General features: G+C 31.3%; 4 protein-coding genes across 4 annotated transcripts; 3 read left to right on the forward strand and 1 right to left on the reverse strand.

Moving 5' to 3' along the window:
* Positions 1-560: 560 nt before the first annotated feature.
* LOC124925583 (ribosome-binding factor PSRP1, chloroplastic) lies at positions 561-2,058 on the forward strand. The gene is made up of 4 exons (XM_047465625.1): positions 561-970; positions 1,053-1,196; positions 1,303-1,596; positions 1,670-2,058. The coding sequence occupies exons 1-4, from the start codon at positions 713-715 to the stop codon at positions 1,868-1,870; spliced, it is 897 nt and encodes a 298-aa protein (XP_047321581.1). The 5' UTR covers positions 561-712; the 3' UTR covers positions 1,871-2,058.
* Positions 2,059-2,273: 215 nt separating this feature from the next.
* On the reverse strand, positions 2,274-4,197 carry LOC124925584. Its single transcript, XM_047465626.1, has 3 exons — positions 3,263-4,197; positions 2,714-2,790; positions 2,274-2,619 (listed from the first exon to the last, which is right to left on the reverse strand). The coding sequence occupies exons 1-3, from the start codon at positions 4,031-4,033 to the stop codon at positions 2,514-2,516; spliced, it is 954 nt and encodes a 317-aa protein (XP_047321582.1). The 5' UTR covers positions 4,034-4,197; the 3' UTR covers positions 2,274-2,513.
* A 1,220-nt stretch (positions 4,198-5,417) lies between these two features.
* LOC124925156 lies at positions 5,418-7,869 on the forward strand. Its single transcript, XM_047465127.1, has 6 exons — positions 5,418-5,653; positions 6,400-6,583; positions 6,659-6,835; positions 6,921-7,004; positions 7,095-7,176; positions 7,256-7,869. Exons 1-6 carry the CDS (start codon positions 5,418-5,420, stop codon positions 7,738-7,740), a joined length of 1,248 nt encoding a protein of 415 aa, XP_047321083.1. The 3' UTR covers positions 7,741-7,869.
* A 7,616-nt stretch (positions 7,870-15,485) lies between these two features.
* LOC124925157 (nascent polypeptide-associated complex subunit alpha-like protein 5) lies at positions 15,486-16,819 on the forward strand. The gene is made up of 4 exons (XM_047465128.1): positions 15,486-15,751; positions 15,816-16,020; positions 16,308-16,421; positions 16,667-16,819. Exons 1-4 carry the CDS (start codon positions 15,723-15,725, stop codon positions 16,817-16,819), a joined length of 501 nt encoding a protein of 166 aa, XP_047321084.1. The 5' UTR covers positions 15,486-15,722.
* The last annotated feature ends 751 nt before the right edge of the window (positions 16,820-17,570 follow it).

Raw genomic sequence — 17,570 nt, forward strand, 5'->3', positions numbered from 1 at the left:
TTAGTGGGTTTTAGATTTTGTTTGGGCTGTCTTATGGATTTCCCCCTAGCCCATGGGCTTAGTTGTTTATCCTATAGATGACCCTCTTTTATTTACTTTTGGGAGAAACCCATTGAGCAGTGTCCAATTCTCATTTTGCCATGACAAATAAATAATTTATTTTTCCTCCTTTTGGGGGCACTAAGATGTCCTGATCTCTTCATTTTGTCCTGAAATGAATCTATATTCTTCTTCTACTAAGTTCACTTTTGGATTAACATTGCCCATAACCCAAAGATTTTACAAACTAATCATCTATGCTATGTTATGTTCAACCGACCACCCTACCCAAATTTCAAGTGCAGGCCATACAAACTTGACCATTCAAGTCAACCGACCTTACAGAGTACAGACACAGACAGATTGATATAATAGATTTTAGGGATGGTCCAAATATTTGTTATGAGTCATGAGATTAATTGTAACCCTTATCCATTTCAACGTGGATCCCTATCTTTTCCCTTTGTGGGGGTGGGGGACCAAAAACTGACCACGACCCATTTCTTTCTTCATCCTCTCTCCCTTCTTCACTTCCTTCATCATACTTGTGACCTGTCATCACAACATTCTACCATCTTCTTTTCACTGAACCACTCTCTTCCTTCAATCAAACCTCCAAATCGATCATCTCCTGTTGCCTTATCTCAAGAATCAAAACAAAGCAAAAACAAAAATGGCGTCTTTGATATCTCCGACAACAGTCCGGACACCTTTCCACTGTCACAGTCAGCAGAGACATCAACTACCAGCACTATTGTCTCAACGGGCAGATTTCCTCTCTCCATCTTTCTCGACCCTTCGAGCCGCCGCTGCAGCGACAGCATCTCCTATGAGGAAGAAGAAAAACAATCATTTGTTTGTTATCAGGATGATGTCTTGGGATGGACCTCTTTCCTCTGTCAAACTAATACTCCAAGGCAAAAACTTAGAGGTCTTGATTATTATTATCAGGATTAGACTGGACTTCATAGTTCATCCATGGAATTTAATATATATTGTTTTGTGAATGGCAGGTCACAGACGGTGTGAAGAAACATGTTGAAGACAAGATTGGAAAAGCAGTTCAGAAACATAGCCATCTAGTTAGAGAAGTTGATGTTAGATTGTCTCTTAGAGGTGGGGAATTCGGAAAAGGTCCTAAATTGAGTAGATGCGAGGTATGTTGTAGTATGCATGTACCCTCAGAATGAAATTACTATTGCTCTTATCATTATTTTGAATTTACAATGATAATATGGATGATGATGATGATGATTTAATTAGGTGACTCTGTTCAGTAAGAAACATGGAGTTGTTCGAGCAGAGGAAGATGCAGAGTCGCTCTATGGAAGTATTGATTTGGTTTCTTCCATCATTCAAAGGAAACTGAGGAAGATTAAGGAGAAGGATTCTGATCATGGTCGTCATATGAAGGGTTATGATAGATTGAAAACAAGGGATCCTGAAGCATCGTTATTGTTAATGGTGGAGGATGATTCAACTGTTGTATCTACTACGAGTACTGACGAAGATGAACAAGTACTAGAAGCAGAAGGAGAGGAATATTTCATCAATCAGGTTTGTTTGTTTGTTTGCTTGTTTGATTTGATTGATTGGGTTGAAAGACGATTGATTTGTGGTGATCCTGCAGATTGTTCGAACCAAATACTTTGAAATGACACCATTGAGTGTGAGTGAAGCAATGGAGCAGCTGGAAAACGTTAATCATGATTTTTATGTATACAAAAATGAAGGAAGTGGTGAAATCAATATCATATACAAAAGGAAAGCTGGAGGTTATGGACTCATCATACCTAAAAATGGCCAACAGGATGCCAGCCGTTCTACTTGACCATTAAAGAACATATAGATAGAGACAGGTCTTCTTCCTGCTTCTGGTTCTGTTTTTTGTAGACCTCTCCTCCTCCAACCTGTACCAAATTATATTGTAACATCACATGTTAGCCATATATAGATGGCCAATCCTCTTTTGTTTGTTGCTTACTAATCCTCTGATAATGACAAGCACCAGTTATTTCAGCTTATTCTCTTCTCTATCTTTATCTCTCATTGTGTGAATTGAAGCTCAAAAGGGGTTGGTTCATGGTGACCCATCTCATTTGAAATTACCATTTATGTCAGATTGCTCATCATCTAAAGAAATTAGCAAGTGTTTTCAAATAGGGATGAACATGAACCCACCAAAGCCAATTCACTTAGGACAACGGATAAAGATAAAGGCCAGTTCATCAGAGTCAAATAAACCATGGATTTGCCAGATACTATTTACTTGAAGAACAATTCATACAAAAAGATTCTGAATAATAATAAAAATAAATCATTAATCAATTTAAAGACAATCTAATTCTGAGATCTTGAAGACATAAGGGATACAAAGCATGTATGGACAGTTCCACAGGTCAGCAGCAGGAGCATGTTATTATCCAACAAAATTAACTGCTTGCTTATGGTCAGGGACAATGAACAACATTCATTCATACTACTCTTATGGATGATGTTTGTCCCTTTCTGTTGCAAGGAGGAATTTCTTTTATCAGGACAACAGATGATGATCCGCCTTCCTTTGCTTTCCCCACTAATCTGCAAACCACCCACACATAACCAAGGATTGAAAAACCAAACAAAGCAAAAAAACTCAGGCAAACATTGAATGACATGAGACAAGTTGGCTTGCCTCTTTTTAGATCCTTGACAAGCAGGTGAAGTCTCTCCATAATCTTTGTCAACTTTACTAGTCCCAGGATGATGCACCTAATATATATGTATGTATGGTAGTAGATCACACAATAAGAAGGCTTAGGATTGAAGAGAACATCCCCACAATAGGTTGCATAGATAACCAACAAACCCTAAACTGCAAAGACTATCTAAATCACATTATTCAGTTCATTAAAAACACAATTTCTAATTCAGATTGGATCAAACTTGGAAACATAATAATGCTTCTAAGCTTACACATGCAGTTTCTCTACCATATCTGGATCTAGAGTTCAAAGTGTTTCCAAATGGGGCTCACAAATGATTTTCTTGGTAACAATCTTACAACACACTATCATCTCTATACCCTACCAAATGACATAGATTTATCAGCTTTCATAAACATGATATGGGATAAATTGAAAATGTTGGAGCTTTACTTGTAAACCAACAACAAGACGAAAATACCCAAATGTATTCAATTTGAAAATTATACACAAGAAGAGGAGGAGGATGCAAAACATACTTTGGGTGAACTGCATAGCTTCAGCTTCTTTTCACTAACATGATGAGGTTCATCCGATGATTTTGCTTCCCTCTTCTTTCCTATAACGCTTGCTGATTTACCTTTTTTGTCTCTAACCTTCCACACATTCTTCCTTTTGAACAACAATTTTTCAAACTTCCAAGATGGGATGCTGGTGTCAATTACAGTCACATCAGTACGAGAGAATCCGGAGGGATTGAATTGATGCTTGTCATCTTCGACATCATCCGCTAAACATGTGGCAGCAGGTTTCTTTGCTTTGGCCATTTTTGACGGAGCTCTCAATTCCTCCTTGGCTTCCGTACAACTGTTGTCTCCTCCACTGGAAGGAATCAACGGTGAAGCCAGTGCATCTCTACGGTTATAGAAATTCGCATTTTGAACATTGAGGGGAGCAGAAACAACGCAGAATTTAGGGTTTTGTTGTTTACGCGAACCCTTTTTGCCTCCAATTCTAGAGAAATTGACAGGATCTCCCATGTAAAAGAACTCAGATAGAACATTAGTAATTAGTCCCATCCACTCCCCGTCTCCTCGACGAGTTTCCTCTGTCCCAGTGTTGGAATTCAATTTGGAGGCAATGCTAGCATCGGAGGAGGGTTTAATATCGGAAGATTTGGAGGGTTCATCGACGCGGCGAGCAAGGAATTGCTCGAGATCGAGCTCATTGCCGACAGGGAATCCTTTGGCTGATCGGAGACGATCGAGCCATTTAGAACTGGATTTACCGGCGGGTACAGAACAGAGCATTGTGTTTTCAGATGATGAGGTGAAGTGAATGAAGAGATGAACAGGGCAGTAGAGAAGAGGAAAGGATCGTTGATTGAGTCGTCGGAGAGAAAGAGAGAGAGAGAGAGAACGAACTACTACTGGTGGCTGGGACTTGGACAGAGGTAGAAGACGGCGCCCTATTCAGACACAGAAAATTTTATTAATAATATTACGAATGCTAATGTACGCAGGGAGTGCGCATTGCTGAGTGGCAAATAAGAATAGAGGTCTCACCGAATCGGACCGGATGGACCGGACCAGACGGGACACATTTAAAGAAGGTTAGTTGGTTGGTAATAATAAAATAATTGGAAACATTTATTCAATGGTCAAAACTGTAGTTTAATTAGGGTTAATAATAATTAGTATTGATTTGTCTTAATCACACTATTATATTATATTATATTATATTAAAATTATATTTTTAGAGAAATTATTTTATTATAATTGTTTTATTATTATTATTTTTTATTTTGTTCATGTCAAACATCCTGTTATATTTAAAAGATTTTTTTTATAATATAAATGACATTTTTCAAAAAAAAAATGTCTACAAAATTGGACAAACTTATTTATTTCAAAACCGATTATTCAATAAATTATTTAGAGCTCGTATTATTTAGAGCTTGTATGTATTCGAAAAACCATTAACTCTCCGACGGTCTCCACCGGAGTTCTCACCAGAGTTTCGGAACAAATTCATGGACTAGGACACTCATTAAAAAAATAAAAAAAGGTTTATTTTTAACTAATGTTTAGTGTTTTTTTTTATAAATATTAATAAATAATTATTATTAATCTACCATTAAACTATGATTACATAGGACGACTATGACTATGATGATTGAATGTTGGATTTCTATTGAAACTAATAAAATACATTTGGTTTGGTTTGGTATGAGGGGCAGATATTAAAATAAGAATAGTTTGAGGGGCTTATTTAAACGGTGGGATGGATGATGATAAACAGTGTTGATGAGACCGTATTAGGCTAGTTGAATCTGAAGGCACCCAATCATCCACGAGAATGGCGGTGATAAGTTTACTAGGGCATCTATATTTCTCCTAGTGGTGACAAATGTAGACGATAGATATATTGATAGAGTGAAAGGATTGTTTTGAAATAAGGATCAGAATTCGCCCCCTTCGTATCCACATCATCCTTATCTCAAGGTGCTCACTCCTTTGTCGTCTTCTCTTTCTTCTAAATCTCCGCTCTATTTAGCTTAGGGGAAGGACGGACGGACCTTTCCTTTTCCTTTTCCTTCTTCTACCTTACCTTCAGTTGAATTCAATTCTCCCTCTTTCTATCTTATCTATTCCTTATCGCGCTGCTGCTGAGAGTCCTCTTCAAGCACCTGCCATGGCAGGACCATCACTTTTAGAGATACTTTTCTTTTTCCTTCCCGTTTCGATTGCATTCCTTATCGGACTTTTGCTCGGATGGGTTTGGAAACCCAGATGGGCAACGTTAGATTCCACGTCCGACAACAACAACAACAACAACGTCGACGACAAACTCACTCCCTTACCTCCTTCCGATGATTTATCGAAGAAGGATCGTGCTTCTTGCTTGTCTATCGAAAACGAAGTGTGCAGGTACACCTTTTTTGCTTCAACATAGATGATTATTGTTCATTCACCCCCATCGGATTCTTTATAGTTAATTTAGATAACTTGACTTAATTCATTCAACATGAAAATGAACCTTCCCTTTTGTCATTTGAAAAACTATTATTTATGTATATGCATCAATTTCTATTGAATAAAGGGAATATCTCTGTTTTGATACTTACAATTAATATTTCGAGCAGATTGAAACTGTTAAATGTTTATTATAATGGATATATTGAAAGAATTCATGGAGAATAGATGATTATTGCATTAAATTTCCCTTTCTAAAGGAGTTTGAAGAAGGTAATCCTATTTCTTTTCTAGTTGCCACACTTTCCCCCAATCCTATCTATCACTTTGTTCATGATATCAATTGTAATGTAATAATCCCTTTAACCTGCAAGTCCACACCTCTGTGTTATAGATAGAGATAGGTTATATAACTCATTAGCCCTTTACTAGTGTAGTAAGCACATACTATTCTTCTTGTTGTTATTGACTGGCTAGCTTATGAGGCTTGAATGTCTGTTAGGCACAACTTTAGGTTCATGGAATAGATATTGACCTAAGAGGGAGGTCCTCATGATCAATTCTCAATAAAGAGAAAACATTGGTTTAAGTGGGCTGATGTTGTGTTTGGGTGCTCAAGGGAATATAAGCCTGGTTAGAAAAAGAAAGAAAGAAAGAAACAACTTATGGTTTTTTTTGATAACTTTATGAGGATAATTTTGTAATGTTTTCTTGACTAGTTCATCGCAAGAGAAGAAGGAAGAAGAGCCCCTTCCTGTGACAGATGAAGATTTAGAGCACTTGTGCCGTCTTGTGGAGAGGAGTGACGGAGGACCGTCGTGGAAACACATGATGGATCGTTCTACGCCTAATATGACCTATCAAGCATGGCAAAGAGATCGGGAGGTCTTGTTCTTCTCCTTATTAGTCGTTTCAGAATTTTTTCTAGACTTGGTCTGACTGTTGTTTGGTTTTCAATAGGTTGGACCTCCTCAATATTGTAGTCGAACTGTGTACGAGGACGCTACCCCCGAGTTGCTTAGAGACTTCTTCTGGGATGATGAGTTCCGTTTGGAATGGGATGACATGCTTTTACACGCTTCTACCATCGAAGAATGCCCAACTACAGGAACCATGGTGGTACATTGGGTTCGCAAGGTGAGCAGCAGCTATGGTTTCACTTTTAATTGAGAGGGGAGGTGGTTCGTCTTTTCCTTTAACATTCTTCTTTTGGTACCACCAGTTCCCCTTTTTTTGTAGCAACAGAGAATACATCATTGGCCGCCGGATTTGGGAATCTGGAAGATCATATTTTTGCGTGACAAAGGTTGTTTCTTGTTACAAATCTATTTATTTTCTATAAATGAACAATCGTTTGTTTCTGAGGTTGACCGTTATAAATAAATGTGTATCTTAGAGCGTTCCGTGCTCCTCAATCCCAAGGAGGGACAAGCCAAGACGTGTGGACCTCTATTACTCGAGTTGGTCAATAAAACCAGGTAGGTAAATAAATAAATCTCCATGTTTTGTTTTTTCCATTGTGATGAAACTTGATGGCTGAAATGTTGTGAAAATCAGCTGCATCGAAGAAAGGGAATGGAGAACTTACGGCATGCGAAGTGGTGCTTTTCCATCATGAAGACATGGGAATTCCATGGGAGATTGCAAAATTCGGTATAAGGCAGGGAATGTGGGGAGCCGTAGGGAAGATTGAACGAGGTTTGCGTGCTTATCAGAAGTATAAAGCTACTGGGCCGCCACTGTCGCGATCTGCATTCATGGCTCAGATTAACTCGAAAGCGAATCCGGAATACTTGAAATCAGCCGAATGTGCTGCTGCTTCTGAAAGATCGGAGGAGACAGAGTTGGAAATGATGGGCTTTGGCTCTGGTGGTGGTGATGAGAAGAATATGAAGAAAGGGGAGAGCAGCTTGAACATACCCAAGCTAGTGGTGTTTGGTGGGGCCATTGCTCTTGCTTGTAGTCTTGATCGAGGGCTCTTGACCAAGGCAGTGATATTCGGAGTGGCTAGAAGGTTTGCAAACATTGGAAGGAGATTGTAAAGAATGAAGTGTCTCAACTCACAACATGATTCATTACTTTTTTTTTTTTTTAGTTGTGGTCTTCTTTAATGTGTTCCTATATACTTAAAACTCGCAAAAGTACTTTTATATAAGATTTTTCACAAAGTTCTAAGAAAGGGAAGAAGATGCAGTAGAAATGGCCTACACTATGAACACGCAGTGTGCTGAGATCCTGATCATGACCAAGATCAAGATCGTGACAACCACATATACATGCTTCCTAACTGGATGATAATGATGATCGATCTATTTCTCGGTGACTTTGATAAAAAAAAATGTTCCATTTGCTACTACTTATAGACCTCTTAACAAAGACTGAATGAACTTTACTCATGATCAATTCAACAGATCCACATTCAAATTGAACTTCAAAATGGGTAAACCCCTCACTCAACAAACTCAAAATTGAAATATTCATAACATTGTCTACTTACTGATAGATGAATTGCAATAGTTTATATATTTCCATATGTGCTTTTAATTAAATAGAAAGAGCATGCAGATATGAAAGCTAAAATTAAAATACTGAGAGTGTCACAAATTCTTCTTCGTCCAGCAAAGCAAAGCAAAGCAAAGCAAATGAATCCTCGAAACAACAGAGACAGATTATATATCCAGAATATTAATGGAGACACTGCCAATCCAGACCACCGGTTTTTTACAATTACCCTCCTCCGACCTGCCGGTTTTTTCCATCGGTGCAGCCCCTCTACTACCGGAAGCCATCGTGCCCTGGTGGTGGCCCCATCTCTTCAAGAACCATTCATTCCTCTGTGACAACTTATCATTAGCTTTTTATTTGATTCTTAGTTACATTAATTTGCTGTCTTAACAAATTGAGTAGTATTCGCATAATAATGCCATCTCTTTAATTACCTTCCTTTCTTTTCTTTTGAAAACACTTTCTCTTTATCTGAAAGCATGCATTGATTCCAGTAAATACTTTTCTTAACCCAATGACCAAATAATATATATACGATATCAACCCAGTTTTACTTGTCTTCCATGTATCAACTCATCCATTTTACTTGTCTCATTTTTCTGGCCATCTTTTAATTCATTACAAATTTCTTTGTTTTTTTTTTTAACTTTGTAGGTACGTGGGCAGTTAAAGTGTTTAAATTATTAATAAAAATATGACAATCACACACAATAATGAGTTATCAAATTAGTTATCATCATATATATATATATATATATATATATATATATATATAAAATATATATAGTTAACATGTTTTTGATTTATGAAAAGAAAAAGTAAGAGAAATAATGGTTTTTATTTAGAAAGCAAGTTGTCTTTCATTTCATTAGTGATATTTCCTTAATAATGTACAGAATGTTATTCGATTTTAATAATTTCAAACTCTTTTAATATTTCAAAGATAAAAAGAGTTTGAAATTATTAAAATCGAATAACATTCTGTACATTATTAAGGAAATATCACTAATGAAATGAAAGACAACTTGCTTTCTAAATAAAAACCATTATTCCTTATTTACAAACTTATCTCTAATTTATAAATTATATTTAACTTCATTCCTCTTCTTATAATTTGATTTAATAAATTTTTGAAACCAATTTAGTTTAATTTTTTTATTTTATGAAATAACAAAATTTGAAAAATTTATATATATGTGAGGTGGTTTGATTTAGTATTTTTCTTACTAAAAAATAATATATCATATTTTTTTGTTTAAATAATTTGAAAAAGGAAGTTTCTATTTAGAAATTGGCTTTTGAATATTGGTTTGGTGATGAATGAATCATCGTCTATAAATAGCCCTCTCTTCCTCAATACTCTCATCTCTCCTCACACACATACTCTCCTGATTACTTATTGCAGCTCTCTCACACTCGGGGGTCTTTCTCACCCTCGGTCTCTCCATTTCTCTAACTCTAGGGCTCGATCTCGACTCTCGGGCGCGCTCTCGGATCTCAACATCTTTCTTACTTTCGGGATTCAGCAAACACACATTTTTGTTAGTAAGTTCTTTCTACCAAACAAAATTTACAAATTAAATGAAGAATGGTAAAGAGATGGAACTTGAAAGAAAATGTATATGCTTGAACTCTATAGAAATTTGAATTCTAATTAATATATATATCATCTTACCCTCTAAAACAAACCATGCATAAATATACAAATTCTAATCCGTGAGCACAATAGAGAACTATATAATTATATGTTTAAAATTATATAATTATATGTTTAAAATTATACAACTGGACTCTCAGAGATCGTGGCGTATTCATTAAACTTCTTCATCGATTATCTATTTAAAATAACTTTAATAAGAAAAACAAAAATATATATATCCGAATTTGAACAAAGCAAGAGAAAAAAAATTAGTCTAAAGTTTGAATAAAAATGTTATTATCAACACAAAAAATTGAAGATTAATCATAACTAATAATATATTATCAATATATATATATATATATATATATATATATATATAATTACACACTATTAATTATCTAATAACATTTATTTTAAATAATTCAGAGTCATATTTAAAATATATAATTATTATTATTATATAAAATTATATATTAGAAAGGTTTTGTGTTATATTTATTAATATAAAAATGTATAATATATAATTACATATTATATTATATTAGGAATGATTTTTATATGATATTTATAATTATAAATCTAATAGATTTATGTAAATATATAATTAAAATTTTATTTTATATATAATAATAATTCAACTTTCTTACTTTAATATTCTATATACAGTGATATTATTAATTTATTATAAATTTAATTATTTAAAAGTGATTCTAATATTAAATAATTTAAAACAAAATTTAATACAGAGTGTATTAATTATTAATTTTTTTAACAAAATTTAATTAATTAATTATTGAATATTACAAGTTTAAAATAAAAATAAAAGTATATAATTATTTTTTTTATTTGTAGAATCATATATTAGTATTGTAGCTTTTTATATTTATTTGAGTTCTCTATTGTGCTCACGGATTAGAAAGAACTTACTAACAAAAATGTGTGTTTGCTGAGAAAGATGTTGAGATCCGAGAGCGCGCCCGAGAGTCGAGATCGAGCCCTAGAGTTAGAGAAATGGAGAGACCGAGGGTGCGAGAGCTGCAATAAGTAATCAGGAGAGTATGTGTGTGAGGAGAGATGAGAGTATTGAGGAAGAGAGGGCTATTTATAGATGATGATTCATTCATCACCAAACCAATATCCAAAAGCCAATTTCTAAATAGAAACTTCCTTTTTCAAATTATTTAAACAAAAAAATATGATATATTATTTTTTAGTAAGAAAAATACTAAATCAAACCACCTCACATATATATAAATTTTTCAAATTTTGTTATTTCATAAAAAAAAAAAAATTAAACTAAATTGGTTCCAAAAATTTATTAAATCAAATTATAAGAAGAGGAATGAAGTTAAAATATAATTTATAAATTAGAGATAAGTTTGTAAATAAGGAATAATGGTTTTTATTTAGAAAGCAAGTAGTCTTTCATTTCATTAGTGATATTTCCTTAATAATGCACAGAATGTTATTCGATTTTAATAATTTCAAACTCTTTTTATCTTTGATTTGAGATTATCTCAAATCAAAGATAAAAAGAGTTTGAAATTATTAAAATCGAATAACATTCTGTGTACATTATTAAGGAAATATCACTAATGAAATGAAAGACAACTTGCTCTCTAAATAAAAACCATTATTCCTCTTACTTTTTTTTTTCATAAATCAAAAACATGTTAACTATATATATTTTATATATATATATATATATATATATATATGATGATAACTAATTTGATAACTCATTATTGTGTGTGATTGCCATATTTTTATTAATAATTTAAACACTTTAACTGCCCACGTACGTACAAAGTTAAAAAAAAATAAAAAAATTGTAATGAATTAAAAGATGGCCAGAAAAATGAGACAAGTAAAATGGATGAGTTGATACATGGAAGACAAGTAAAACTGGGTTGATATCGTATATATATTATTTGGTCATTGGGTTAAGAAAAGTATTTACTGGAATCAATGCATGCTTTCAGATAAAGAGAAAGTGTTTTCAAAAGAAAAGAAAGGAAGGTAATTAAAGAGATGGCATTATTATGCGAATACTACTCAATTTGTTAAGACAGCAAATTAATGTAACTAAGAATCAAATAAAAAGCTAATGATAAGTTGTCATTAGAATACAGATTATGGGAACCAAATCAAAGTAAGTAAATAATTTGAATTAATCTGTTATAATCAAATATCAAATTAATTATTAAAATTAAAAATAAAATTAACATAGACAAATTAAATAAAATAAATTTCTGAAATAAAATAAATAAATAATTAAAAGTCATCAAAATTTAATTTTTTTCATATGGTCCGAGCCTAATAAAAGATGAAGCCCGGCACAATTTAGGTTTCGATTTCAAATTAAAATAGAACATAAGATTAGACAATTTATTGAATTATAGGCCATGATCAAAATTCTCGGTAAAATGATAGTCTAATTAAAAAATTGCTCTTTTTTTTATAAATCCAAAGATAACAAGGTCAAAATGAATATATAATAAAAATAATTTAATTATCAAAACAACATAGATATTCCCTTTATTCAATAGAATGAATTTGATTGATATAAGTGTGGGAATATATTAGACGGGTTGTTTGACATAGAGATGTATGGTTTTGATATTCAGATTAAATATAACATTTTTTCATTTAAAAAAAACTGTTTCGAAATAGTCCGTCCATCTGAACGAGTGTGGGTTACGAGACATTTGAGGCTAAATGGCAGCCCAAATGTTTTTAAATCCATTAAAAGTTGTATTAAAAATTATTTGTTTAGGTTTAACAGATTATTTTCTTAAAACTAGACCCAACATATAACAAATTATATCCAATTATATATATATACGATTTAACGGACAAATTAAATAAAATTAATTTTTGAAATTTAATAAATAAAAATTCTCAAAACTTAATTTATTTATTTTAAGTTGTCAAAGCTCAATAAAAGATGAAGCCCCTGCCTAATGCAAGTTTCATTTCCAAATTAAAATACAACTGCATATTGGCCAACCGTTTATTGGATTAGAGTCTAAATATTGGAGACTTTCGGATTCGTTTTTTTGATGATTGTTTAAATCTACTGCATATGTATATATTTTGACATTTTAATAACAAAAATAATATGTTTATAAATCATTGGTTTATATACAATTAAGTTCTAAATTTAAATATTGTTAGTTTTTAACGAGTTTATCATGGATATAAAGGTAATTAAAATAAAATAAAAGTATTTTTTGTCTTAAATTTATATGCCTTATTTAAATTAATCAAGAATTTGTTTATTCTTTAAATGTTTTTATTTATTTGTAATGTTTAATATTTATCCCAATTTATAATTCTAAAATCAATCTAAGCTCTCAAACTTTAAAATATAATCAATTAATTACACAAACTTATAAAATCAATCAAAATATATCAAATTAATATTAAAAATAGTATGAACTAAAGTTATTAAACTACTCTAAGTTATTATTTCTATTATCATCCCTAATAAGCTTTTTTTAATCGAAATTATTTTAAATCAATGAATTTTATTTCAATTACCTTTTATTTATCTTCTCATTTAAACTTAAAGTAAATTATGGGTATTTTTATAACGAGTACAAATAGTAAATAAAAATGAAATATTTATAGTTGTAATTCTATGATTTCATATAATTTACTATCATTATTACTTCCTTCACACAATCTCACACCTTCAACATCCAGCACACATATGTTGTCTTATTTGACTAAACATTGGATTACTTTTCAATTGGCTTATTTTTTGATATAATCCTTCTCATTGGACTAAGTAAAGATTCATGAGAGATATCTTTGATTACTTTACATATACAATATCTACCGAGACAATATGCAAATGGATCATCACAATAACCCCAACAATGACTATCATCTGTACATTTGTTGGGAATTCGGTGTGGTAAGATTATAGTGGAGGCTTCTAACGTGATAATACCTAATACATATTAAAATAAAAATAAATATTTAGAATACTAGATTCATAATAAAAAATAAATAAATAACTAATAATATAATATATAAATCATTTATAAATATTAAATAGCAATTATTTATATAGGATGAGAAAGTTACCTGACATCATAATATAAAACAACATGATTGTAATATGTATACAAACCTTCTCCATATTCTTTTTTTTTAAAGATGTATCTTTAAACTCAATAACACACAAAAAAAATACAAAGAAAATATATTTTATTTATTATCATACAATACAATATATAGTGTAATTTTGTTTTTATTATTGGAAAGAAATCATATAAAATAATTAGTCAAATTGTTTTCATTTTTAAAAAGAAATCCAATCAAATCTAATTTAATTAAAGTGAAAACCAACCAATTAAATAATTAAAAGTCAATTTGTTTTTATTATTGGAAAGAAATCAAATCAAATATTTAGTCAATTTGTTTTGAATATTGAAAAGAAATCTAATCAAAACTAGTTTATTTATGATTTTATTTACTCCAATTTAATTAAAGTGATATTTTAATTAAAACTTCAATTAATATAATTAGAATGAAAACTAACCAATTAAATTATATTTCTTTTTTTCAAATAATTAATAAATCTGTCACTAATGTGTCAAATCTTTTTGATTCAAACTAATAATTGGTTCACTATTGTGGCCAATAACTTCATTCATGCATATAGTGTACAACAAATTATATCAGAATACAAATTATGGGCATGAAATCAAAATGAATAATTAATTTAAATTAATCTCTTATAATCGGTAGAATTAATTATTAAAATTAAAAATAAAAGCAACATATACAAATTAAATAAAATTAATTTTTGAAATAAAATAAATAAATAAATATCATCAAACTTAATTTTTTTCATATGATCCAATAAAAGATGAAGCCCCATCCAATTTATGTTTTGTAATTAAAATAGAACTTAAGATTGGACAGTTTATTGGATTATATCCAAAAGCCTAAACTAGGCCATGATCAAAATTATAGGTAGGATGATTGTCTAGCTAAAAAACTTGATCATAAACTAGGTTATGGTCAAATTTTTTGGTCGAAAACTAGGCCATAAAAAAAAATACTTGGTCCACTACAACAAAAAAGACTTTTGCCGACGCTTATATGCCAACGCATATTAAGCGTGGGTAAAAACTAAAAGATAAAAAAACTTTTCCCAACCTTTGTACCTATACAACCACCTTTATTTTTTAATATATATTTATAAACTTTCATAATAACTTTATAATTTAAGTATTCTAATTTTTTATATTTTTATGTTTTACTTTTAAACTTTAAAAATATTTTATTTTATTAATTTATTTTTTTTTAAATTAAAATTGACTTAAAATTTTATTAACCATAAAATTTTATTATTATTTTTTATATAACATAGTTTTTTAATTTTTATAGTATTATTAATTTTTTTTTATTAAAATCGATTTTTTATTTAATAATTATTTAAATTTAATTAAATAAAAAGTAAAAAAATAATATAAACTAAAAATAAAATAATTAAACATTATATATATTTAAAAAAAAATTAACTTATATATTTTTTAAAATTAAGAATTATTCTATACGTAGAAAAGCCCAAATTCAATCCCAAATTCATTTTTGTTATTTTTTAACCTAATCAGTTCTTTCTTCTCTGCAGCAGCCAATTCGTGAGTAGTCTCTCCATTCATCTCATCTCTATTTCTATGTATGTAAAATATTCATCTCAATCAAATTCTACAATTCTAGATTTGTGTTATCTGTGTTCCGATTCATCTCGAGTATGCTCATTGCCTCATTCTTCCTCGCCTTCAAGCCAAACGCAAACGAGACACTTCAACTGCTCCAATCCATGTTTGACGTGCTTCCACACGATATCACAGTCGAATGAAACGGTCGAGATTGCGTCTTCATCCGTAAGAATTGTTCCTGTTCTCCGTTATTAAATAATTATTTGACGAATATGACGTTTACAATTAGGGAAAACAGAGGATCTCTTCACGATATTAAGATCGATGCATACAAGGGTTTAGCTTTTCTTCCTAATTATACTAGGGCGGCTAGAGCTGGATCAATTGTTTCGTTAAATCTGTTTTGTGGATGTTCGAGTGAGTTGCGGAACTACCCGATGGGTTACGTGATGGGAGAGAGTGATAGTATTGAATCTTTAGCAATTAGATTTGGGGTTAGTATTGAATCTGTTAATGAAATTGTTAATTCTGATTTCTGATAATGTTACTGTTGAATTCCTTTAAATTCAGGTACGTATCAATATCATCATCTTTTTGATTTCTTAATCTATTATTGCTTGATTGAAACAGAGTTTAATGTTTTTAACCTTTTTTTTTCAAATGTTTGCAGTTCCTTTTAAACTTGTACCTGCATAACTCTAGTTGTTTGATTTCTTAACTCGGTCACACATTTCAAGCTAAAATAATCATTGTGTTGAACTTATGGTTCTGTAATATGCAGTCTGGGAAACTTATTATTGAAGATGATGATGACAAGGATGACGATGATGAGGATGTTGATGACAAAGATGAAGATGACGTTGAAGATAAATTGTACAGATTGATTCAAATTCCGGTCTCTATTGTTCAAATACACATTTGTTTAAGACTGAGCTCTCTAGGGTTCTATATGAAATCAATATTGATGTTAATTAGCTTTCATGCTATCATATTCTGTGAACTGTGTTTGAGAGATGTCAGACATTCAAAAGAAATGATTTCCTCACAAAATTTAAAGAATACTCAATTAACTAATTTGTTTTTCAAGTACATGTAATGAAGAAGATTATGTTTGACTAAATGTGAGAACATTTTGAGAAGATGGCAGGTCAAGTTGATGCAACTAGCAGATTAAAGCAAAGCAGAAGCGAGAAAAAGAGCAGGAAGGCAATGCTTAAGCTTGGAATGAAGTTCATTCCTGGTGTCAGCAGAGTTACTGTGAAGAAGAGCAAAAAAACAGATTTGGAGTTCTAAACTGCAACCCATCATCCAAAGAGTTCTTTCTGTTCATTTTTTTGGATCATGTGGGTAAAGAAATTATGTATAAAGGTTAGTTTCTATTCTATTCTAAGCTGTTCAGATCATTGGTCAGATGTGTAATATAACATTCTCATATAGATATATGCCTGTCATGGGGTTGCTGTTTCTTCATTTATTACCTGATGAGGTTAGCTTGTTTTTATTTATAATCAGGTGGATTCCCATTTTTTCTAATATATTGATAATTAAGCTTTAGTGTTGTGCAGCTCTTGAAATAGAAGATAATACTACTAAAGAGAAGAGAGGAGGCTGAAAGTGAAAGCAATCATAAAAATCTGTAATTTTTCTTCTTCTTCTTCTTATTAATTTTTGAATAATAATAATAATAAGAGAGAAGGAGAAGAAGAAGTTGTTGTCTGTTTCCTGATTCTTGAATGGATCTGGTTGGTTGGTTAAGTAGTGAGCAATGGTGACTGGAAAATGGTATAAGAAGAGGAGCTGTGTTTAATGGGAGAAATCAGGTCTGGAAATCCCTTTTTTTTTATTATTCATTATTTATCATTCATTATTAAATGGCATCAATTGGTTTGTTCATCAATGGGTCAGGTTTTATTTATGCTGAAATGGCAGAAATGCCCATTTCTGACATCTATTAGTATTATTTTGATGGCTAATCAAATAGGGTCACAAGTATGATTAATGGAGCGAGGTTAATAGAGTAAATTAACGGGGAGTTAGAATAATG

The sequence above is a fragment of the Impatiens glandulifera genome, chromosome 2 (assembly GCF_907164915.1).
Source record: "Impatiens glandulifera chromosome 2, dImpGla2.1, whole genome shotgun sequence".
Classification (NCBI taxonomy): domain Eukaryota; kingdom Viridiplantae; phylum Streptophyta; class Magnoliopsida; order Ericales; family Balsaminaceae; genus Impatiens; species Impatiens glandulifera.

What these genes read in the sequence shown, in the direction of transcription:
- LOC124925583 (XM_047465625.1), top strand. Translation starts at nt 713, where the DNA reads ATGGCGTCTTTGATATCTCCGACAACAGTCCGGACACCTTTCCACTGT. An exon ending in TCCAAGGCAAAAACTTAGAG is followed by an intron (nt 971 to 1,052) that starts GTCTTGATTATT and finishes TGTGAATGGCAG; the next exon opens with GTCACAGACGGTGTGAAGAA. An exon ending in CTAAATTGAGTAGATGCGAG is followed by an intron (nt 1,197 to 1,302) that starts GTATGTTGTAGT and finishes TGATTTAATTAG; the next exon opens with GTGACTCTGTTCAGTAAGAA.
- LOC124925584 (XM_047465626.1), bottom strand. Translation starts at nt 4,033, where the DNA reads ATGCTCTGTTCTGTACCCGCCGGTAAATCCAGTTCTAAATGGCTCGAT. An exon ending in AGCTATGCAGTTCACCCAAA is followed by an intron (nt 2,791 to 3,262) that starts GTATGTTTTGCA and finishes CATATATATTAG; the next exon opens with GTGCATCATCCTGGGACTAG. An exon ending in TGTCAAGGATCTAAAAAGAG is followed by an intron (nt 2,620 to 2,713) that starts GCAAGCCAACTT and finishes GGTGGTTTGCAG; the next exon opens with ATTAGTGGGGAAAGCAAAGG.
- LOC124925156 (XM_047465127.1), top strand. Translation starts at nt 5,418, where the DNA reads ATGGCAGGACCATCACTTTTAGAGATACTTTTCTTTTTCCTTCCCGTT. An exon ending in ATCGAAAACGAAGTGTGCAG is followed by an intron (nt 5,654 to 6,399) that starts GTACACCTTTTT and finishes AGGATAATTTTG; the next exon opens with TAATGTTTTCTTGACTAGTT. An exon ending in CATGGCAAAGAGATCGGGAG is followed by an intron (nt 6,584 to 6,658) that starts GTCTTGTTCTTC and finishes GGTTTTCAATAG; the next exon opens with GTTGGACCTCCTCAATATTG.
- LOC124925157 (XM_047465128.1), top strand. Translation starts at nt 15,723, where the DNA reads ATGAAACGGTCGAGATTGCGTCTTCATCC. An exon ending in TCGAGATTGCGTCTTCATCC is followed by an intron (nt 15,752 to 15,815) that starts GTAAGAATTGTT and finishes GTTTACAATTAG; the next exon opens with GGAAAACAGAGGATCTCTTC. An exon ending in CTTTAGCAATTAGATTTGGG is followed by an intron (nt 16,021 to 16,307) that starts GTTAGTATTGAA and finishes TGTAATATGCAG; the next exon opens with TCTGGGAAACTTATTATTGA.